General features: G+C 40.3%; 2 protein-coding genes across 2 annotated transcripts; one reads left to right on the forward strand and one right to left on the reverse strand.

Annotated features, from left to right (window-relative positions):
• Positions 1-14: 14 nt before the first annotated feature.
• ten1 (TEN1 subunit of CST complex) lies at positions 15-2,494 on the forward strand. The gene is made up of 3 exons (XM_034899224.1): positions 15-208; positions 937-1,094; positions 1,603-2,494. The coding sequence occupies exons 1-3, from the start codon at positions 120-122 to the stop codon at positions 1,752-1,754; spliced, it is 399 nt and encodes a 132-aa protein (XP_034755115.1). The 5' UTR covers positions 15-119; the 3' UTR covers positions 1,755-2,494.
• Positions 2,495-3,261: 767 nt separating this feature from the next.
• evpla (envoplakin a) lies at positions 3,262-21,260 on the reverse strand. Its single transcript, XM_034891917.1, has 22 exons — positions 21,005-21,260; positions 16,799-16,898; positions 16,552-16,706; positions 16,059-16,182; positions 15,007-15,138; positions 14,792-14,833; positions 14,218-14,379; positions 12,797-12,904; positions 12,545-12,640; positions 12,275-12,385; positions 11,326-11,472; positions 11,045-11,196; positions 10,846-10,943; positions 10,006-10,178; positions 9,457-9,632; positions 9,082-9,220; positions 8,773-8,966; positions 8,131-8,281; positions 7,910-7,993; positions 7,602-7,709; positions 7,410-7,502; positions 3,262-7,262 (listed from the first exon to the last, which is right to left on the reverse strand). Exons 1-22 carry the CDS (start codon positions 21,061-21,063, stop codon positions 3,873-3,875), a joined length of 5,994 nt encoding a protein of 1,997 aa, XP_034747808.1. The 5' UTR covers positions 21,064-21,260; the 3' UTR covers positions 3,262-3,872.
• Positions 21,261-23,724: the final 2,464 nt, after the last annotated feature.

Below are 23,724 nucleotides of genomic sequence, written 5' to 3' on the forward strand. Positions count from 1 at the left end.
CCATCGCGGGGAACGTAAAAACCAAAGACAGACATCGTCAACAGCGCTTTACTTACGTTATTCAAATATTTCACTGTGTTTCACTATTCTCTTAATACGTCCATGTTTTTTTCCCCACGATGCTTCCCGCAGCTGCAGTTTTTCATTTTCCCTGGGAAATAAACTCTGGAGCAGTGCAGGAAGGAGATTCAGTGAGAGTATTTGGCAGGTTGGTTTTCACAACAGTTTGGATTCACAACAATTCTGTCACTTTCTAAGGTCAAAACTGTCCGACACCGCTTAAACACTTATCATAGTCTGTGATATTATGTTTGGTTTGCTATTTTGATACAAAACAATTCTGCTTTATGAAAATATAAACAGTGACCGGAAGTAACATTTGACAAGTCAACGTACAAAATGTTTATTTATGTTTTCGAACTGCAGTGGCAGTAGCAACTAGTAATGCTTAGTAACGTTCTCATACAACATGTTTAAAGTACAAACATATTGGCATCAAATTATACTTAAGGTACACACATTTTATATACTCATTATGCAGAATGGGCCATTTTAGAATCATAAATTATATTACCCACAGAATGTAATGTTGGATGTCCTGCCTTAAAAATCTACTTAAGTAAAAGTAGAAGTTCAATAAGTTAAAGTACTATCTATGCAGCAGTAGAGCTCCTTTCAGTATTATATTATTATTCATAATATCATTGAATTATTATTAACATAGCATTAGCATGAGAGCAGCATTTAATGTTCAATGTGAGCTATTTTTTTATATACTGATGGGAAGTTTAATCTGTGATAATGCATCATAAGATGATTATATGTAACTAATGAATGTAGCTGCCAGATAAATAAATAAATAAAAATGAATACACCATAAATAAAGATTAAATTGTATCTTGGCTGACATGGACACCTTCCTGTTCTATTTTCCAGACTGGTCTGCTATCTGCCTGAGCAGTCCAGAGCTACACTGTCAGCACAGCATGCTTCTAAAGAGCACCACGTGGCTGTCCACACCTTGTTTGTGGAGCCTTTTCACTCAATAATTGGGGCCCAATACTTAGTTCTGGGTGAGATTGAAAAAGCTGAGGGTAAGGAAAGTATTTCTGATCTGTTGTGACCAGGGCATGATAAATCACTAATTCAGATTTTCAAAACACCGTTTCCTGTTATTCCTGTGGCTATCTAAGTAGTAATGCCAGATGTGAAAACCGTGCACCAAATATATCATACAAATATGATTAGTTTAAAATTTGTTTTTTAAGTGCTGTCACAACTTTCTTTTGAGCTGACTATGCATATCCTAATGCAGAAAAAGATTGAAATAATCTTCACTAAAATCACAGAGGCTTATCCACCCTCACAAGATTCAGTATAAAGATAAAATAAAACATTGTATTAAACAGCAATCTGGTTATTAATTTATGGTGGTTGAAATAAAACTAAGAAATCACATTCCACACACTATTTAACCCTATACATACCTGTGTTTGCTTGCCTCTTTTTACATTTCACTCACATTCATATTAAAACATCTTAATCTCTGTGCTCATTTAAATACACCCAGTACTTTATCTGCGTCTTCTCCTCTTATTACAGGGGTTGGTGTGATGGTGCGTGCCCGTGTGCTGAACTGCGTTGATGGTGTAAACGTTGCACTTCTACAGAAAGCCATCAATGAGCAAAGGAGCTTCTTTGGGGAGAGGGAGTGCAAACAGGGTGATGGTACACTCCCTGCACATGAAACCTGATCAGGGTCTCCCACGTTTTCCAGGGTGCTCGTTGACTATCAGAACTACAGTGCTGCTTCCTGAAGCTGTTTGCCAAGTTTCAGTTGAGTACTGTTGTGTGAGCTCAAGTTAAGACCGTCTGGTTAACTCTAAAAGACGGTTTATATGACTATCTGGTCTACCTCTGACCATAAAAGTTTATTAGTACTGGGGTTTGCCATTTGACAATTAAGGTCCCAAATGAACGGATTGACATCAAGGCTTCATATTTGGTCAATGAAGAATTAATAGCAGATGTTTTGGCCTATGAATATGGTACACATTTTAGCCATGTCTCTGTGTTGAGAAATTATGTTTTTTCAGTGCTACCCTTTCATATGGTGGGTGTTACCAGTGTCAACATTATTTATGTACTTTGTGGTCTGATATCTTTCGAAAATGCTTTAAAAATTGTTACAACAGATATTTCGTGTATGGGTCATGGAATAAAGACTAAGTAAAGAATTACAAAAAACAAACTATATTCCACTCATATTAAAATGGCAAAGGTTTTAAATTTTACACAGATGTATAAATCTATTCTTTGTACGTTGTTGTTGTGACGGACAATTTAAAAGATGACTATTAGGTTATCTATTAGAAACGTTTTGGCTATAGTTTTGGCTTTTACATAGATAAGGACTTGCACTGAAGCTCCATTAGCAGAATTAACATTTAATTCTTTTGAATTGAACTATGAAACATGTTACAACCATACAATTGAAAATAATCTTACATATAAAACTATTGAAAGCGCTGTCTGGTATCTCAACCACATGTTAGGATTATGTTTTCAAGGGGTTAAGAAAAAAAAACTTCTGAATTTACAACTCTTATTGTGTTTATATTTAATATGAACAGTATGTAATGCATGATCTAATAATGAGTGAGCTTTATACGTCCTGGGCTGTATGCTAAAACTGATTTAAACTATTTGACTTGTGATCCCTCATCAGATTATGGCCTTTATGTGGACCAGATTTTAAACTATTTGTGTATTAGTCAACTAGTCCATCAACAAGGAACAATTTTGATAGATGATAAATTATTGCTCTCATTTGCCTTGCAAAAAATGTCATATATTAACTTGTTCTAGCTTCTTTATGCTGCTTTTCTTTCTTTGTCGTGATAGCACAACCTGTTTGACAACCAGACAAAACAAGCTCGGTGTTTTGGTGATTGATAAGGACTGTATAAATTTGCGGTGAGGATGTCAGTTTGGATAAATTCAGATGTTTTTTTTTTTTCTTAAATTTTATAGACCAATTAACAAAAATAACTGCAGCCCTGGTGTGGTCAAAAATCATGATGGTATTTTCTCCCACTTTTACATTTTAATTTGAAGGATGTTTAGGGGCCTTATTAAAAAAAAGTAGTTAGCATAAACATTTTCTTTTCCTTTCTCATCCATGTAGTCATCTGATAACCCCTTCGAAATATCATGGCTATCACGGTTCAGGAACCACTATATTAAAGAATAGATGCATCCTTGAAAATATCTACAGATTATATTTGCAACCAGCATGCTTGTGTACTCTGGGTGGAGTGTTGCCCATTATTTGTCATTTGATATCAGTTGAGGAACAAAACCTATCTCCTGACACACTTGGGACTGGACAGGGGAATACAATGGGAAGCTTCCATTAAAAAGGGAGGTAGGCCACTCTCTTTAACCATCATAATTTAAATTTATTGATGTTTAATTCTTCATAATGTATCAAACAAAATCGAGTTTACAGTCAACAGTGTCAAGGATAGCCTATGAGTAATACAGAATCAAATTAATTTTTGTAAATAGCATTGCACCATGTCCCAGTTTCCCTAATAACACAATAATATTAAAGATACACTGCATTAAATTCTCTTTTTTTAAACGAAATCAAAAAAGCATATGCCACCTCAGACATGTTTGGTAAACAAAGGCAACACAGCAGCAATCATTTTGGCTAGACAAGCGTTGCAGTAGAAGACTTTTCCTGAGTCAAAATGTACATTGTAATTAATGTATGGATTTCCCAATAATTAATAGTACAGTAGTAGTAGTTTTACCACCCACATCACTCCACAGAACAGATAACTCCAACTATGTTGTAAACATATCTAGAACTTGGCATATCTTGCAGTAGAGTTGTAACCAGACTCTTTGGAGGAGGAAGGCAGCATTGGTAAGCCTGATATTGGGTCTTTCTTACAGCGATCCAGAGCTTGTTTGTAGCTGATCTTCTCCTTTGTGATCGGGTCTACAATATCCTTGATGTAGGTTGTCTCGGCCTGCAGCTCTCTCAACATTGTGCTGTCGATCATTTTGGCCCCAATGGCATCAAAGATGCTCACTCTGCGCCCGGTTTTGGGATTGACAAGCCCTCCCGTCAGATGCTGTGCCTCCATGTAGGGATGGGCAGTGTCCTTTGGCATCCATCCTTTCTGGACAGCTTCTCCCACGGACAAACACTCTTTGGTCATGGGGTCTTCAACGCCAGTGAAGGCCTTTTGTGCATTGAGTAGTCTCTGGAGTTGACTGTCCTCAATGAGGCCCCTGGTTGCTGCCTTGTGAACTGTGTATCTCTGATTATTGCTGATGTCAATGATGCCGCCTGTTGATGCCTGAGCCTCCAGAAGTTTTTGGGCCGTGGTGGGGTCGATCAGTTTACGCAGGGTGGCGCTGCGTATTGTAAAGCAGGTGTCAGTGTTTGTATCCATTATTCCAGCAACTGGGTAGATTTCTTGAGCAGTGGAGTGGTGTAAAGGGGCTGTTTTCATTTGTGTGGTGGTGGACTTGGGGATGATTGAGTTGAACTGGTGCTTGTTATTGTCACCCGCAACCAGCAAGGCAAACTCTGAGATGGGAATCTTGCCTTTTTTGTATTGTTGTAGATCATTCTCCGTCAGCCGGCCTTGCTTCAGGGCTTCTTTGATGGAGTATTGCTTTCCACTCTTGCGATCCTGCAGTAAAGATGTCTCCCCATCTGGTCCAAGGGAAGTAATTTCCTCCCAGTCACACTCCAGCTCCTGCAGATGAATGTACTGTTGACGATCAATCAGGCCCTGGAGGTAGGCATTGTAAGGGGACATGTCTTTGCCTGTTTCTGGATCCAGAATGGTGATTTTGGTGGAGACGTTGGTCTCTTTGGTCCTCGTCTCTGCCTGCTCCTCTTTCTGCACATTTGCCAGAAGCTCCCGGATGATGCTGTCTCGTTGATGGATCTTGTCTTTTTCGTCCAGGATCTCCCTCTCCAGACGCTGAGTGCCAGACTCCATTTTAAGGCTCATCTGCTTGCTCATCTGTGTTCTCTCACTCATTAGTCTGCTCTGCTGCTGGAAAGACAAGCTGATGTCGTGTCTTGAGGCCTCGAATGTCCTGAGCTCCCGAGTGAGGTTCTCGTTCTCCCTCTGTAAGGCATCTCTTTTCAAAGTAAGGGAAGTTTCTTCTCTTGAAGAGCTGGATTTGCTGCCCATCAGAAGGTTGATTTTTTCATTGAGACGTCGGATTTTGTCTTCCAAGTCCTGTCTGGTAAATTTATGCTGAGACACCTGTTCCCTCAGGCGATCCCTCTCGGCTTCGACAGCCTGGTCTTTCTCGACACGGACAACCTCTTTGTACACTGTCCTCTCACCAGACTTCTCCCTCTGCAGGATCTCAATCTTTAGGGTGATGTTACGGATGTCTCTCTGGAGACGCAGCATATCGCTGGTTTCCTTGTCCAAGTCTGACCGAAGGCCGTTTGTCATCCTCTCCAGTTTTGGGTCTCTTTCAACCTTCAGCACCTCCTCGACAACAATACTTTCCTCAACAGGGGGTGGGGCATTTTCCAGCTGTGTGATGCGATGTCGGATCTCTCCAAGTTCAAATTCGGCTTGAATCCTCTTTTGGCGCTCATCACTCTCTCTGAGGATTCTCTCTTGCTCTTCCACCTTTGTTCTTAGCTGCTGCAACTCTAGGTCTACCTGACGGCGGGCCTGTACTTCCTCATCTAGTTTCCTGCTGAGCCTATCATGCTCGACCATCTGCCTTGGGTCCTTCTCTAAACGCAAAACCTCTTTCACAACCACTTTCTCCTCAGGCTTCTGTCTCTCCAACAGGATGTATTTGTTTTGCAGATCAAAAACCATCTCCTCAATGCTGCGTCGCAGCTGGGCCCCCTCCCTCACATCTCTTCTCAAGCGATCAGCCTCTTTCTCCAGCAGAGGATCAGGTTCATACTTGATGACTTCTCTGGTGATGACTTTCGTCTCAATCTTGGACTTTTCAGTCTTCCATTCATCTCTTTCTCTCCTGAGCAGACTCACCTGGTCTAGGAGGGAGTTGTAAGTTGTGTGTAAATGGTTCACCTGATCATTTAGCCTTTGAATCTCTCTCTGATTTTCAGGGCTTCTTTCCTCCTTAACCACTTCTTGTAAAACTTCTTTTATCTCTACCTTTGGCTTCTCAGAACGAATAATATTCACATTTGTTGTGACCTCGGTGATGTCCCTCTCCAGATCAGAGCGATGCTTATTGGTGTCTTGTATGTCTTTCCTGAGCCGCATTATCTCCACCTCTGTGCTCGGGTCTATCCGGTATATCTCATTAACAATTTCCTTCACCTCAATTTTTGATTTCCAGCTTTTAACTTCTTGGTAGCGGCTGTGGAGCTCCATCACCTCTTTGGACAACGAGTTGTTTTCAATCCTCTCTTCCTCTATGCTTGTTCGAATCCTCTTAGAGTCAGCTATGAGGTCAGGGTCTTGTTCAATCTTTTTCACTTCCTTAGTGATGATTTTAGGCTTAATGTTTGGAATCAATCGCTCAAGTGCATTAATCTGGCTCCTTGTCTGGAAGATTTCATCATTGATGAGCTTGATTTGGTTGTTCTCCTTAGAAATTTCTGTGTCAAATGTTTGCACTGCTCTCAACATCTGCGGGTCCTGTTCCACTTTCAGCACTTCCTTCTTCACCACCCTCTCTTTGATGGTTGGTCTCTTCTGCGCAAGAATCTGGACTTCTGTCTTCATCTGGATATGTTCCCCATCTCTCAGTCGAATTTCATCTCTCATCCTTGCTATCTCTTCTCTGATCTTAGTGGCCTCTATGTCCAGCTGGGGATCTCTCTCAAACTCTGTCACCTCTCTGGTCAGCAGTTTGGGTTTATTGGATTTGATGGTTTCCTCAAGGATGGTGATTTTTTTGTTAAACACCTCAATCTCAGTGTGGAAGGTGCTACGCCTCAGGGACTCTTCATGCAGTGTGTTCCGCAGATCAGCTAAATCTCTTTCCAGTTTTGGATCGCGGTAATACTGCAGTACTTCTTTCTCCTCAAGGCGCTCCACTCCTCTGCGACTCTTCAGTGACATCATTCTATCTTTAAAGGTTCTCAGGTCTGCCTCGGCATGAGCTTTCCTCTCCTTTTCTTCATCCAGCTCTTTTAAAAGACTGCTTAGCTCAAAAGAATTCTTTTGCTGGCTTTGGAGCTGCACTTGTTGCTGTGCCACCATTTCGACTTTCTCCTCAGTCTGCAGCAGGAAAAGCAAATTAATTAAATGACAATAAGTTGTCCAGTTATGTTGTGTGACATACCTTTAGGTAGTTATACGGAAACCATGTTTTATTGTTAAGAGGTCATATAAATGATGCTTCTTATTCATGACCTGTTTTCTTACTTGTGAAATGAGATTCTTAGCCAGGCCCAACTGTTTTTGGCGTTGGGTGTTTTCAGCTGTTGCTTGAGCGTAACGGTTGACCAGATTCTTTTCCTGTAATAAACAAGAGATCCACAAACCATCAGCAACCTTGATCTTTTAATAAATGTAACAAATTTACATTATTTTAAAATGTAGGAGATTTAATTTTACCTCTTTCTGAACAGCGTCAGCCAGTGTGAGCATAGAGGGTGTTGTGGAAATAGTGGCTCCAGCATCCTCAAGTGTACTGTTGTATTTGTAGACATTGGCCTCGTATTCCTGCACAGATGTGAATAATTAGGCTTTGAGCACACAATCATACATTCAGTTAATCAGGTATGCTGGTTTTCCCATTTGTGGACTATTTGCAAACGTTTTGTTTGGGGGAAAAATACTACCTGTGTGTAATGCTTAGAATCACCAATACACTCTCCTGCTAATATGTCATGGCATTGCATTTTAATTAGTTTGAGTCTTACATTGAGTAGACTCTGCAGGTCTTGAGACAGGTCAGTCACTCTGTCCATGTCATCTCCCTTCCTTTTCAGGTCATCCATCACTCTCTGTGGTAAAACGTTTAACACATGTTAATCACTGTGAGTTATTAATATCCTCTATCATTTAATACTATTAGATTTTCTTAATTACAGATTTACATAGAGCAAAGCATAGGTGTACATACTGTAAATCACAGCCTTACCTCTTGGGAGCTCTGCCTGGCAGTGACCTGAGACAGGTCATCTTTGAAGTTAACCTGGTTTTGCGGCAGGTTGTCCAAGAAGGACTTCAAGGATTTGGACGTGCTCTGGAACTCCTGGTTCTTGATTGCAGCTTCTTGTAAGAGGTTTTCTCTGAGAGAATTTATTGATATGACATAAAATAAAACAACTGAATTTTTAAAGGCTCTGCATCATGGTACTTTCACAGTCATAGGGATTGTTTTCTTTTCTTTTCCTATTGTCATTTTTATATCTGTGGTATCAATAGAACAAACCTTTGCCTGACCACATTGTATCAGTTAGTACTGCTACATCTCAATTCATGAATAGTGTATGTTTGAGACTATGCATAGAAGTAAAGTTGTATACACTACAGTGCATGCAAACTCAAAGTGTATCCACGTTGTTCATTTGAATGCTTTGTATAGAGTTGAAGAGACAAAACTGTCTGGATTTTTACAAATCAAATAAATCAAATATTGGAGAAAATCTTTTTTTCATATAGCCTACTGCATAGGTTTTTTCTTTTTGTTCGTTCCTATCCTTTTAATCATAATTTATTTAGATTTCCTGTGGGGATCCCAATCTGATTTGACCTGATTTGATCACAGTCTGATTCTCACCTCTCCTTCAGCTGGTTGGCTACATTACCATAGCGGGTCTGCAGCTGCTTGACCTCTGTTTTCTGGCGCCTTATGTCAGGGCAGTACTCCTGGTAGCCCTGCTGCAGAGAACTGCACAGCTGCTCTGTGGTCTCCAGATCCTGACTCAGCTTCTTCATGTCATCCTGAGCTGCTATCACAGACCTTCGCTGGTACTGAATACAGCAAGGGAGACATGATATAAAATCTGTCCAGGTTAAGTCGAATCTATGAAAAAGAGAACTGCCTTTTATGTGGTAGAGGTACAATTTTAAATGCAGACTTTCTCACCTGAATGTCCTCAGTGCGGGCTTGGATTGCACTTGGCCCATCAGGGATTGAACCATCTTCACTCAGGTTTTTCTCAAACCCAGAGACAAGGCCGTCCACCTTCTTAATCTGTCTCTCCAGGCTGAGAGATGCATTCGCTCTGAAAAAAAAAAGTGAATGTAATTATAAGTTTACTGAGGTTATTTAGTGCAGTAGCACAGCTCGACAAAGAGACAGAATTACAGGTGCTGATGTTTTTTTTTTAATCATTGATTTTGTTCTTGGAGGAAATTATTTTTGCATTTGCCATTTTAAAACAAGGACAATCATAGTTTCACTGTGTACAAAACCCTTTATAATGTTGCTGCAGACTTCCCAAACAAAACACGCACTTACTTCTTGGTGTAGAGGTCAGAAAGTGCTGCGATGCGGTCCTGCTTGTTGTTGGCAGAACTCAGTTTGAGCGGTAGTGCAGAAGAGGTACTGCTGGCATTTTTGGACAGCAGGGGCTGCAGGTCAGCCTGAGCTGCCAGCTTCTGCTTCTCCAGAGCCTGCAGAGCCCTGGCAGCTTCCTATAAGGGACAAATGTAAATACTTCAGATACTTGCACTCATATATTATAGGGTTAAATATCATACATCAAATCATCTAGAATTCCTCCTTGTTTAAACTATAAACTCAAAAAATAAACACTTCACACAAGTTTTAGAAGCTTTTGCATAGTTTTTACAATATTAACAACCAGGGCATCCGTGGATGCTTAAAAAGACACATGGTTTATGACATTGGGCAAATTAGTGGTATTTAACCTAAATCTAAAGAGTTGACATAAAGAATTAAGCCGTTAAAAACAAAATAATAGTCAATAACAATCTTAACTTCAATGAATAAAGACTGAATGAACAATACAGTTGCCACAGTTGTCTGTGATTTTATTCCTCCCACCTCCTGTTCCCTCAGCCTCTTGGCTAGATCTTCGGCCGGGTCGGTGCGGCTCAGCGGGGCTCGCAGGCGGCTTAGCAGGTTCTTCTCAGCACTGGCCAGGTCCCTGTCCAGATTGTCTAGCTGCTGAGCCAGGGCTGCCGCTTTGGGATCCAGCGGGGCAGAAGACACTGGGGCTGAATAAGGAAACAGGGATTGATTAATGTACTTGGAAAATTACATTCTAATTATGATCTTTTGTTTTTGCCTCTTTTTATGGTTGATTCTCACATGCTGAAATGAAAAGGGGAGCTTGAAATCTTTTGTGTGACTTTTGTTTTACGTATGGGACAAGATAAGGTACAAGGTCACAGTAAACTATCTCTCCCTATACATTCTTTCCCTCCTTGGTAGTTGAGATAAAAGGGATTTGCAACCTCGGGCTGAATGGTGTGCAGAGGGGAAGTGGCACCAGACTGTCTCCTGTGTTAAGATTGTTTGGCAGAAATGCTGAGTCATGTTAGCAAAGGGGTGCTACTTACACTCTAGGATGTATATAAGCAAGTTTTTTCTTCTACCTCAAAAAAGACTTTCGACATTGTGCTGCTGTGCACTGTAAAACTGTTATCCTATACCTGCAAGTATAAATAAATTACTGGGACCAAACTTTGTTTCAGTTCTCAACTCTCTTTTTTTTTTGTTTCACTCTCATAAACAATCACTTCCACAATATGGCTTCATTTAATTGTAGCCCTAAAATGAAAAAGCTTTTGTGCAACTGGCCGTAAATGATCACTGTGGTTTATAAAACCAACGATGCTTAGAATTAGGATTTTTAAGGATGTAATTGATGGATTTACAGACCTGATTGTTGGGACCTGGAGACCTCGGATTTTTGATTCTTTAGTGATGCCACCAGAGCAGCTCTTCTCTTTTTGATGTCTGTCAGTTCACCACCCAACCTAATAAATTGAAAAAAGGTAAATGGAAACATTTTTAACCGGCTTATACTTACATGTTTATTTGTTGTAGCTGCATGATAACAAAACCTTGCATTACTTACAGGTCCACTTTGTCAATGGCCTCTGGATCAGGTGGAGCGATATGGAAGCAAACTCCTGGGAAGGTTTTTGTTGCCCCACTAGGGGAGGTAACGTTCCAGTTCTCATCTGAGTTAGATTTCAGGGTGAACTTCTCGCCCCTTTCCAGAGAACCCTGGACGATAACGAAAAATAAAACACATGTTCAAAATGTTTAGACAAGGAACATCAGTTTGGATGTGTTGTTTGTCTATCGTTTCTACCTTTTCTCTGTTCACAACAATTTAAAGTTAACAAGCTTCACCTTATCTGTGTCCCAGTCACACAGGGCCTCCACTGTGATGGGTCTGTTAGGGGGGTTGCGTCGTAGCTTCAGAGGAGCGATAGTGGTGCTGCGTTTCCTCAGGTCTGCCAGCAACTGTTCGCTGTTCTGTACAGCCTTCTCCTCGGCCTGGTGGGAAACAGAGAGAAAACGTCCTCTTAGAATTAAAACTCATAATCTGTAATAATAGTTTAATGCACTTTGTGTGCTTAGAGTTTCCGAAACAATATCCAAATAGATTACATAATGTATTACTCTGGGATACCTGAGAAATCTTAGTGTAAACTGTGGGAGAAACGCACTAAGCTCGACTTCTTTTAAAGAATTGACCTCCTTTAAATTAAGGGGAGGTAATGAGATTCACAGCTTAATAAAAGCAAACAAACATATACAAACTTATGAAAAGAAATTGAACAGGGGAACTACTAAAAGAATGAATGTGGCATTATTTACTGGTGGATGTGTACTGTAGTATCTTTTACATATTTATTATGTGGCACATACATTGTTTATTGTGTTCTATTCTATATGCAAGGGACCACGGATGAATTAATGACTTATTAAATAAAATAGTGACAGTATAAAAAATGTGACATGCTGAAATGAACCGTGGCCGAGCTTCACCCAATTACACCGCGTTTTAGACAAACCAAGCAATGTGCCTGTTTCAAACAGGCACACGCTAATGATAATAATAATTAAAAAAAAAAATGATAATAATAATAACAATCCATGTGTCCCATGTGTACTTTTTATGCTTCAAAACTAAAAACCATTACTTCTTCGTATAACCATCTCCAATGAGAGAAGTGTGTGTTACAGTTTTGTTCCCCCACAGGGAGGTGCAAATTGAATTTTTATGTGCATCAACTTGCAGTCCTTGCTTGTGTCTCTGTATTAATAACTATAAGTCATTAGGTTTCCTCTCTACCTCGAGCTGCAGCAGTGTCTCTGAGTTGCTCTTCTTGCTAATGGATTTGGGGTCCAGGCTGTTGTTGAGTTTGGTCAGCATCTCGGACAGCTGCTCAGTCTCCATTTGGTACTGGAAAATAGCACAAAAACATGTTTTTTGTTTACGACCTGAATGTGTCACCCTACAGAGAAATGTATACAGTGCATGACCAAGAGGAAAAAAAGTACACATTTTGTCCCAAAAACTTGGATTAAATGCAGAATGTGGTGTTTGGGGTCCCATATTTACCCTTTTGTAGTCCTCCACATTGTCCAGGTGTGTCTCTTGGCAAATGCAGATGTTGAGGAATTTCTGCCACTCGTTTCGAACCGCATCTCTCTGGGCCTGGAGATGCAACGTAATGAGTTAACTTGGATTTAAGAGGCTTTCAAATGAGTGTAAAAGGATAAAGTTCATGTCATTTTTTAAAGTTCAAGACTTTGGCCTTCAAAGTACTGTTTTTGCTGTTGAAAGCAATGTCTTCTAGGTCATGAGACTTACCTCTATTGTGTCTTTGGCAGGGTGCTCCAGTGCAATAAGTCTTTCTCCTTCGTCCTGGAGTTTGTTCACCTCGCTCTCATGGGACAGCAGGCTGTTGTTCTTAAAGTTCTGTTTGAGATACAATCAATATTGGGTTATTTACTGTTATATCCAGGTGCAGAACAAATAACTCAGTTTGGATGGCAGTCGGTCATACGTTGGACTCAAGGTTTACCAGTTTACTATTAAACACAACGTTTTGTCCCGTCTGTGTTGTTTTTCAGACAACAGCAGTGACCAGTGCTAGTTAGCGTCTGTTAGCTCACAGGGCTCTAGGGTGCTAGGGAGTGTCTTTAGCTCACAGGGCTCTAGGGTGCACCAGTGCTCCTCTTAGTCTCCGTGCTGCTCCGCCGGTCCACTTCTGACATTTGTCTACAGTTTAATTGTTATTAAAACAGCTGTATATTGTTTAGTATGAGGGGCAAACCTGTATTTGTACCATTGTTTCCGCTGGTACCTCTGCTATCTCGGCCGCCATGGCGAAAAACACAGAAGATGTTATTGAATGCAACTCAGTTTGCAGAGTAATAGCGTGTGAGACAGAGACTGCTGGACCTGGGCCAGAGATGTGACCCATGGGCAGAATATCATATATCATAAAAATGCACACAACGTGTGTAACTCTGCTGACCCGCCATTTTACCCGTGCTGGACCCATTCATAATGAGTCAGCCGTCTCTCTGTGAGTACGTACATCGCAACCCCCCTCTCTCCCTGGCTCTTTTAATCACTTATTGTTGAAAACACGTGAAGGAGCTTTCTCAGAGATACATTAAAAAATATAAATATATCCTATGCTGTTAATTTCAGATAGCTAATTTTCATTGTGTTGCAGCTGATTATCTATGCAGTGTGAAACCAGTTATAAATAGCCTATGTGACAATAAAATATGTTTTGGTTAAAATCAACAAACAATCATGAGGATTAATCGTGATCACAATATTGGTCAAAATAATCGTGATTATCTTTTTGACCATAATTGCGCACCCCTAGTTGCAGCTAGTTCTGAGTGCTGAGTTCACCGTGGTCCTGCTTCAAGTTCTGCGATGCCCTGTTACATCCTGCTACGCTCTGCGCTGCCATGCTACGCTCTGCTGTGCCTTATAATGCCATGCAGTGCCCTGCTATGCTGTGAACTACTGCAAACCAAGAGCCTGGGTCTGTCCGAGGTTTCTTCCTAAAAGGGAGTTTTTCCTCTCTACTGTCACACTGTTGCTTGTTCTGGAGGAAACGACTAGAACTGTTGGGTCCTTGTAAATTTTAGAGTGTGGTCTAGACCTACTCCGTCTGTAAAGTGTCTTGAGATAACTCTTGTTATGAATTGATACTAAAAATAAAATTGAATTGAATTAAATTGTTTTAACAACCCGTCATTCCCTACCTCATACTGCCTGCGGACGTCAGGTGGGTCCACCATGCGGTCACTCCAGTCCTGCTTTTTGATCTTATTTTGTTCTTCCCCAAGGAAGGCCAGTTCCTTGTTGCAGCCTTGCATGTATTCGTACAGGCTGTTTAAGTAGTGGCGACGCCACTTGGAGTTGTCCTAGGAGAAATTAAATAAAACTTAATAAACATTGAAACAAGTTCCAGAAGTATAAATGTTTACGTTAAAATCAATTAGTATTTTTTGTTAAGTTTTTGGCTTCCCAATTTATGTTGTTTTTTTTTTCTTGTTGAAATTACAATTTTAGGTCAGTTAGGAAGAAGAAGCAAATAGCTCAAAATGTGTATTGTCATTCGGACGTTTTATTAAACAAGATGCTATAACAAGGAATGAATTCTGATACACGGACAAAAGAAAAACTTGTGTCTTAAAGGTCAAAAAGGAAATAGTAATTTTGTTGTAACTTTAAAGAGAAAGGGATGAGATTTCTCAAAGATCTCCCAATACACGTTGACTGATTGTCTTCATAGGCAATCCTAATCCTAAAAGTCAAAAATAAAACACAACTCACCAGTAGATTGTTGTACTGCTTCTTCAGTTCTTCATATTTATCCTAAGAGACAAGATAACACCATACCATTAAACTTCTAAAAAAAAGTTTTTTATTAAGATTAAAGAAGGCAAGCAAGCCTTTAAATGTTTTTGATCAGCTGCTGGGGTGAACACAAATTGCTCAAAGTTCAACTAAAGACACCCATAAGACGTGTTTTGGTAATGTATGTTCACCTTGCTGCCTGCAGAGCTGACGCAGAGCTGCGAGTTGTAGGCCTCGATCTCTTTGTGCAGGATGTTGTGAGCAGCGACCTGCTTCTCCAGGTCGGCCATGGTGGGGCCATATTCCTCCACGTTCACCATTTTCTGAGAGCACAGACACCGGAAGAATACAGTTAAAGGTGTGTAGAGACAAAATAACCACCAAACACACCTGAAGACTGAGCACTCTTTAGTTAATTGTGTTTTATAGCACGCTCCGCCCTGGTTACGTGTTTATGACATGGTAGGTAGAGACTGAAAAGCATAGTTTATACATTAAAAACTAGTGCTAGATGTTTGTAGGAAAGCAACAGGTATGTACTGTGTATAGATTAACATTTTATGTACTATTGTGTTACAACAAGTTTAAAGGATAAGGTTATCTTTTTCTATAGTATTCTTGTTGTCAACCAATCCTATAAAGAAACAAAATAAACTAGTCAACGTCTCTCAGTACTTTCTGACTTCCCTGTTCTGTCTGTGGCTATCTGCCCAAAGCTCATTTGCTCCTGAATATGTAAACCTTTAGAAGATATTTCAGAAACATATAGTTCCATCTTTAGAAAAAGCTTAGTAATTTTCCTACCACCATTGGGCAGCTGTAGTTTTTAGCAAACATCACTAAAACAGGTATAACAATAAACGAATAAAAAGTGCTGTTCTTGGGGACTATCTTCAGCAGCGGATTAATACACATTTGGCGGGCTAATAAGTATTTACAGCAGCAGGACCATGTACATGGGATTCAACATAAACTCCAGTTTATCGTAATGAAGTAACATGTCACCCAGTTAACAATGGAGCTCTGTGGCACAGAGGAACAAGATGTGTCTGGATTTGGCTATGCAGGCAATAGGCCTACATAGTCTTGGAACCATTGTTGGTTTTGGTCTTTTCATGGCATTAGTTGACAATCAGAAGCATATAAAATACTGCCAACATTACCCTGTAAAGATTAACATCAATCTCAGATCTTTAGAGTTTTTAAGCAGACTCTCCCAAATGTTAAGGGTTAGGATACATACTTGCTTCTGGTTTAAAACAGGCCCCCAGTCGATCCTGGGCATCAGCGACACATTGTCAACCTGCTCGTAAATGTCTCGGTAGACGGCGCAGTCCTTCAACCAGCGCTCATGGAGCCGGCGGACACTGGAGTCACCAGAGGGAAGATGAGACACAAAGAAACAGATAACTCAGTATTTATTGATACCCAAAGTTTGAAATACATTCTGAAATAATCATACAAATAAATGCCGACTAAATAATATGAGCAAAGCATTGGTAACTAAAAACAACAAAAACATTTTAACTATAACAGTTGATGAACAAATAATCCTAAAAGGAAACTTTTTTTAATTTCAACTAATTTTAACATTGTAACTAATATTGTTTTAGTTGTAACCCATCTTGCATGCTGTCAGTCTTTTAAATCTTCAAAAAAAGGTCTAAGGTACTCCACACTTCTCTCCATTATGCAGCTGTGATTCTTTGTGTTGTATTTACTATGTCCCAACTCACTCGCTCTCTATCTCACTGGCCTGTGGGTGCTTGTTCTTCTTGGCTTGGTCAAGAGCTATGAAGAGATCCTCAAGAAGAGCCTCAGCCTCTCCCAGCTTGTCTGATATCTCAGTCTGGTGCTTGAAGGGCAGGTCTTTCTTGTTATTTTCATTGTCCTAGTGGAAGTAGACAACAGTTAGGGTGATTACTTTTACAGAGTGCTGCTAGTAAAAGTTATTTTTGCTTAAGTTTGAGTGTGTGTTCTCACCACAACCAGCAGTTCTTCAGACCGGAGGATGTCTTTCTCCACCGTGTCGGCATCACTTTGCATCTTTTTGATCAGCAAGTCCAAGCTGCTGGGCTGGGTTCTGCAGGGTTAGGAAAAGGAGTCAAAAAAAGGGCACAGATAAAGCCAAAAACACTGATCAGATTGTGTGTTGTCAAGAATCAGCTCTGCAAATGGATTGACACCCACTAGCTGTAGGATGTCCTTTTAGTTGGCCCACATGTTTCATTCTTAGTCATTACCATAAAATATTGACAACAAAACTGCTTCTAAATTTAAATGGACTTTGGGTAGACTAAGCTAAGAGACAAGAAACATTTTCTAAGTAAACTGGACAAAGTTTTGAACACGTACACTCTTGAAAACCCAATGAACCCAAATTTAGAGAGTATGCTTTTTCTAAGTAAAATATTTTTTTTGGACACTCCTCACGAAACATCTTTTAATATGATTTGAAGAGCCCACACACGTTCTAAGACAATGAGGTCTAAGGACAAAACACATTTTTAGATCTCCTCTATCAAACATCTGCACTGAGGCAGTTTTCCATTTATCTTTTTCAATGTTTTGTATCATCTGCCCAATGCCTGTATATCAAGATCAAACACAACTTGACCAATCACGCACGGCCTCGTAGCGTCAGCGCCAATATCCTTATTTTAACCTTCCAAGCCACCTAGAAAGCATTCCTTGATGCTAACTATTCCTGCTGACTGTGACTGTTTGCCACTGAGAAATGGAAGCAATGTCTCAGACAGACAATCGAAGGAGGTGGAGATTCTACTGGCTGACAATGAGAGATAAACTACAACCATAAACTAAATAAAAGGTGGGATTTAGAAGATTAGGATTTGAATAAAGACGACACAGGAGGATGTTGGAATCTAATGTTAACACTTTTGTGTAAGAGGCTTTGCGGTAACTGCATGACGAGTGAGTGATCAATTACGGTGCATGCAAAATAAATCAAATCTTCTCCAAACAGATGAAAGATCCAACAAGTTTAAACCCTAAAGGACAATAAAGTAGTTTGCAAACTTTTGATTGCAGTAAACTTTGGGGTCAAACAGAAACTACTCACTCAGTAGTGTTGTTTTCGCTGTCCTCTCACTCACAATAAATCAGGTATTAACATTGCATAAATTTAAAGAGAAACTTGCTGATTTCATTTCTTAATTTATTCCATAATGTGTCTGTCCAAATGTCCAATGTCTCCATTTTGAGATGGTAAATAAAAAACCGAGTCCAGATGTTACTGTGTGTTTTTGACATTTCTTACCACACATTAATTCACCTGCAAGGTGCTCTAAAACACCAGGGGTAGATAATTACTCTTATTTTCCTCATGTAATGTCCTTTAAGTCTGAGAAACATCCTCATAACATGTGGCATTTGCGCTCCAAAATCAGCTTCACATCAGTTGGGAAAAGGGAAATCACAGCTGCGAAAAAAACTACGGATGTATCATAAACCATTTAAAATGACCATGACAAGATATTTTCTTTGTTGAACTCTTTTTTTTCTCCCTGAGTTTAGTTACAGGGCTGCATTTAAACCTCTGAAATAACGCTGATGTGTAACACGAACCAACAAATGTTGGTAAGGACGTTGCTGGTTAATTGACCCACAAACCAAAGTTACTTTGGAGTGCAATGTGGGGAGAAATTAAGCATATAAAGACAGTTTTGCACAGGTCTTTAATGTCGACAGAGGAATGCAGTATTCCTCTGCCTGCACTGACTCACTGAGCTGCGAGCTGATCAGGTTCTGCAGCCGCTCTGACAATGGCCTCCCTATTCCTGCTCACTCAGCAGGAGACAGGCATGTGTCACACAGACACACACACAGCACGCGTAGTACACACAATCGTTTCTCAACTTCCCCAATGACATGATGACAAGGGCCCACAAGAGTCAACAGAGCATGAATTGATAAAGCAGTGTGATAACTTGATCTACATGCTTTTACCAACTGTCCTTTCTAATGGTGTCTGCTACTTTTACGAGTTAATTTTATTACATCTTTCATCTACTATGATGTGAAGGTGGGGAGGCTGTTGACATAATGTGTGAAATGTGAGAGTGAAGTGAGGGTTGTCTCCTTTATCTGTCAAGTGGACGTAAACCTTTCGTCATTACTGATAGAACAGCTCGACAGTTAGCAGCTTTGGCTGATTGGATTTGAAAGTAGGCTAACTGGATAGCCCACATAAATCAGACAGGCTTGCCTTTTTGAGTTAGTTGTAAAATCACAGATCTTGCACCACAAACACTCCCTGATTTAGTTATAACGATTAAATCTCCTCCCAGCTCACAGATTCTATTTTGAAATGCAATTGTGTTGGATTTTGGGGTGAAAAGGTTGAAAGCAGCTCAAAGTTTAGCAGGTTCAGAACCTCTCACATCAGAAAGAGGAGTTTTATTTAATGGGACTTAGCACATTAAAAGCTCCATTCTGCCCCAAAACTGTCCACTATACTGCAGGAGAACCTTTGACCTTGAATGCAGATAGTTCTCACCAGCATACCAGCATCAGTCACAGACTCAGTGTCTCTATAAATTCACAGGGTCACCGGTGGCGCGAGCTGTGATGTAAATGACGGATTGCAGAACAAGATACTAACATCAGTGGTAACGGGCGTCATGCATCCGCCCTCAGCTACCAGCACCCGCATGCTTACAACACACACACACACACACACACACACACACACACACACACACACACACATACACACACTAGTTGGATTATCAACCAACTATATGTGTAAAGTAAAAATGCGAAATATTTGCTGGTTTCAGTGTCTGAAATGTCAGGATTGGCTGCGTTTACCTGTTTTCTATCATTTAAGTTGTCTTACAAGTTAATATTCATGTGTTTTTGATTGTTGGTCAGACAAAACAAAGAATTGCATTGTAGAAAATTAAAATCTGGATTTGCTGACATTTCTTAAACTAAGTGATTGATTAATCATTTGAAAAACTAATCCAAATATTAATCAACAATGAAAATAATCATTTGTCGGTCTTGTCATTCATTCTTCATTCTTGTGTCACACGGTAAAATACGGTTGGGAACCAACGCCCACATAAGAGAAAAGAACCAGCTGAGCAGTCCAGACTGCATAGCCCTCATCACACCTCAGCAGTCAGACAACATGTCCAGGGCAGGGGCAAGGTGAAACCACCTAGTCACCACCTGCCTGTGAAACCACGTCACCATGGTGACATCGGACAGGGACGAGAAAGTTACAGATTCTCTCCTGTCACATACTGTGTGTGTGTTAAAGTGTATTTAAAGCCATTATTTCAATTAAATCAACTCAATTCAACCAAGGTTACAGTACTAACCCTGATACAACCTGTCCGGATCAATCCCTACATCTTAGATCAGTACAGGACTGAGTTTCATCACCCTCCTTTTGCTGTAGTGAGATCTTTCTTTTCACATTTTACAAATGATAACAAATGACATATTACACATCACATGAACCTTTTTAAAAACTTTTCTCAATCAAGCTGCAAGCAGCCTTGAACACCTACCCGCCAAATTTGGTTTTACTGACACATAAATCTATGTTTTAAACAGCCACCAAGTCTGATGGGACACAGAGCAGCCACATCACACTCACTTCTCAGACGATAGTCTTTTGCACATTGAAATATGATACCCAACAACACTGTCAAAAGTTTAAATGTTGGTTCAGATTTGGTGCAAACGGGCAAATAAAGTCCTATTTTGGGGGGTTTGAGTGAAGAAGCAGGTTAAAAGGAACTGGTGGAACAGAATGTTCTCACTTTGACTTTCACCTCTTAGTTGCAAAAACGTTTTGACCATAGTTCCACCTCATGTTTACAAAGTTAACCTGACATCAGGGCCCTGTTTACAGCCTCGCAAGCGTCTTGTTAAGCTTTCCCCATCACTTTGGATTAACCTTGATGTAACTCTTGCCGCCCTTGAAACCAGTAAAGAACCTGCCTGAGCAAACTTTCAACCCAGCCATAATGTAACAGGTAGGAAACCACATCACGCAAAGAAAAAGAGGACAAAAGCAAACACAGGAAACATGACACAGTCCTTGACTGGGGAAGAACAGGAGGAGGGGTAACATGACCAAGATAAAGCGTCACCAAACACACATTCATTCACACGTTCTTTCTATATTAAAGTCCCCTGGATGAAACTCACTTGCTGGTCTTGCTCGTGGCCTTGAGCGTACTGTCCTTCGTTTCTTTTTTCTTAAACATCCTGGAGGTTGTGGAGGGGTCAGGCAGAGATCCTACAAAAAACACTCTTTCTGTCTCTCACTCCTTCTGTCTCTCTGTCTTCCTCACCCTGTGGCTCCCACTCTGTCTCTACTCTCCCTTTGGTTCTTCTCAAACACACTCAAACACACTCTCGCGTCAGCACAGTGTTTGACGCTGGCAGCTCCTCCCAGACAGGTTAACAGGTGTGTCACCGCCAAAACATCCACCTTGCAGAGAAAAACCGGAATGACCTGTTGACTGCACTCCCTCCCTCGGTCCTACCCTATCTTTTCATCGGGTACCCAACACACTCTCAGATCTCTCATAGGGAGCAAGGCTCCTTTGATTACCACGGATGCATAATTCCTGGAGCAGGAGGGACACTTAACTTCCGCTGGGAGTTGGGAACAAAAAGCTTTTCATTTATACCAGTGGAAAACAAACTGGCCACTGAATACAGCTGGGAGAAATCAAGTTAAAAAGCAGTGATTCCAAATCAAATTCTAGCTCTATGGGGTGCCCCTTTGTTGCCTGACATTCCCCTGTCATTATCTAATAAATGCTCCAAATTGAATCATGATTCATTGATTGATACAGAAACATATATATATATATGAATATATATATACACCGTATACATAAAATATATACTTCTGAAAATAACTGATTTGTTCAAATAACATTTAATGCACAAACAGAGTGGGTAAACAGCAGATTTAAATTTAAAAAAAATAACATTACACATGCCTTCCTTCTCCTGCCTCTATTTTATCCTCACTTTAACAACCTGTTACATGTACAATTAAATTATAAAAAAGGGAAACGAGTGTGGGTGTGGTACTGTAACAAGAAACACACCTTGCAACATATACCATCACATTATATACCCATCGTAAGCATCACCACCCAGTTTTTTATTCATGGGCAGATTCCCAACATTAGCGTGTCTCCTTTAATCAAGTAGAATTTTTCCGCTTCTATACAATGTGCCATGTTTTTCTTAAACAAGACACCTATGTTAGGCTTATCAGTTAGCAGTGTTGTTGTCTTCATATATTCTCATATTCCACCATGTGGTAACTGTTATATAACATATGACATATAATCCATAAAGAAGAGCCTGTGTGATTTAATGGCTGGATTCAAAACCCTATAAAATTGGCTTTAGCAGGTTAACACAACTTAACTCAAATACATTAATATAGTTCTTTTATTCAACAGGTTTTTTATTGTACATCTAATTGGGTTTGGATCTAATTGGATTGTCGGGGGATTTTATTAACACTACTTTCAGTGTTCTTTTTACACCCATCTTCCCCCTGACAGAAACTCAATGCTACAAACACACAGTGTTGACCGTCAACAATGGAAAGGTTTGTGACAACCAGTGACCCAAAGAAGGAACTAGAAATGCATGTAATAACAATGTTAATGATAACAGACCGCTCCATACACTGCACAGTCCCATGTCTAGCATCTACAGACTTGCTAGTCAGTCAGGATCAGGGCGTGTCTTCGCAGCATATCAACAAAAGGAAATCAAGGCAAGGAATGCAGCTGGGCAGCTTTCATTGCACCAGGGAACAGCACAGGGAGCACACATTTTTTAAACAGGCCAGTCTCTCTTTCTGGGTGCGTCCACCTGTCTGGAAAAACAGATACTCAATAGCTCAGAGCTAAATGTGGATCCATTATCCACATCTAAATACAACACAAACAGCTTTTTTAAATATATATTTTTGGGTGTTCTGAGCTAAAAGTCGATGGTAATGAAAATTTGGCAGGCCATGAATGTCTGTACAATATTTCACGGGATTCATGAAATTTCACTCTGTCCCAAAGCGGTGGTCTGACCAACAGACTGACATTGTCATCCGTTGAGCCAAGCTGCAGCTAGCTTGTCTAAGAACGGGCAGGAGTGCCCTTCAGGGTGATACAGGTCGGCAATGTCACTTGAGGTCAAAGCTAACTGTGATTTAAAAAGGGACCAATGGAAACCTCACGATCATTTTGATAGTTTACATGACATTAAACATGGCAGGCAAAATCTGCATACCTCTAAATTCCTAACAGCTGAACTAAGGGCGAGGGTGTGTTAGTCTCTTTCACCAAACCACACAGCAGACAAACTGCATGGTTGTCACCTAAACAAGTACAGTACTGCACAACCTGCTTAACAAAGCATGCGCATGACAACAAGTAAAGGGACATGTTTCTTTCTGTGAAAAGGTTAACTGCTGTGTCTCATCTCACAACTGCAAAATAAACTTATGTATGGACTGAATAATCGTGAAACGAACATACTTAATGATACTGGTTTTATCTGGCATCTCCACCGCATCACATCTTCAGTCCACTGAGCTAGAGCACATTTCTAGAATGACACGGCTACGTGAGTATAGAAAAGTGCACGTGTGTAGTGGGTCAGTTAATTCATTTAATATACTTTGGTGTTAAGATGTAGAAGGGAAAACAAACAAACCTGGTATTCATACGCATTCATGAGATTGCAAATATGCAATGTAAGCCTTAACTCGCTCACACACCCTTCTAAGGCATCCTATGCACACCTGACACACCCACGATGGAGGTGCAAAAAGAGAGTCAAACACCCCTTTACTTACTTCAGAAATGTACCTTCTTCTTGAGGCAATGTGAAGT

Source organism: Etheostoma cragini, chromosome 2 (assembly GCF_013103735.1).
Source record: "Etheostoma cragini isolate CJK2018 chromosome 2, CSU_Ecrag_1.0, whole genome shotgun sequence".
Classification (NCBI taxonomy): Eukaryota; Metazoa; Chordata; class Actinopteri; order Perciformes; family Percidae; genus Etheostoma; species Etheostoma cragini.

Bases quoted from the DNA above. Each gene is read 5' to 3' on its own strand.
- ten1 (XM_034899224.1), top strand. From the start codon at position 120: ATGCTTCCCGCAGCTGCAGTTTTTCATTTTCCCTGGGAAATAAACTCT. The intron at 209-936 runs GTTGGTTTTCAC...TCTATTTTCCAG, and splicing joins TCAGTGAGAGTATTTGGCAG to ACTGGTCTGCTATCTGCCTG. The intron at 1,095-1,602 runs GTAAGGAAAGTA...CTCTTATTACAG, and splicing joins TGAGATTGAAAAAGCTGAGG to GGGTTGGTGTGATGGTGCGT.
- evpla (XM_034891917.1), bottom strand. From the start codon at position 21,063: ATGTTTAAGAAAAAAGAAACGAAGGACAGTACGCTCAAGGCCACGAGC. The intron at 16,707-16,798 runs GTGAGAACACAC...TACTTCCACTAG, and splicing joins CTGAAGAACTGCTGGTTGTG to GACAATGAAAATAACAAGAA. The intron at 12,386-12,544 runs GTAAATATGGGA...GCTATTTTCCAG, and splicing joins ATGTGGAGGACTACAAAAGG to TACCAAATGGAGACTGAGCA.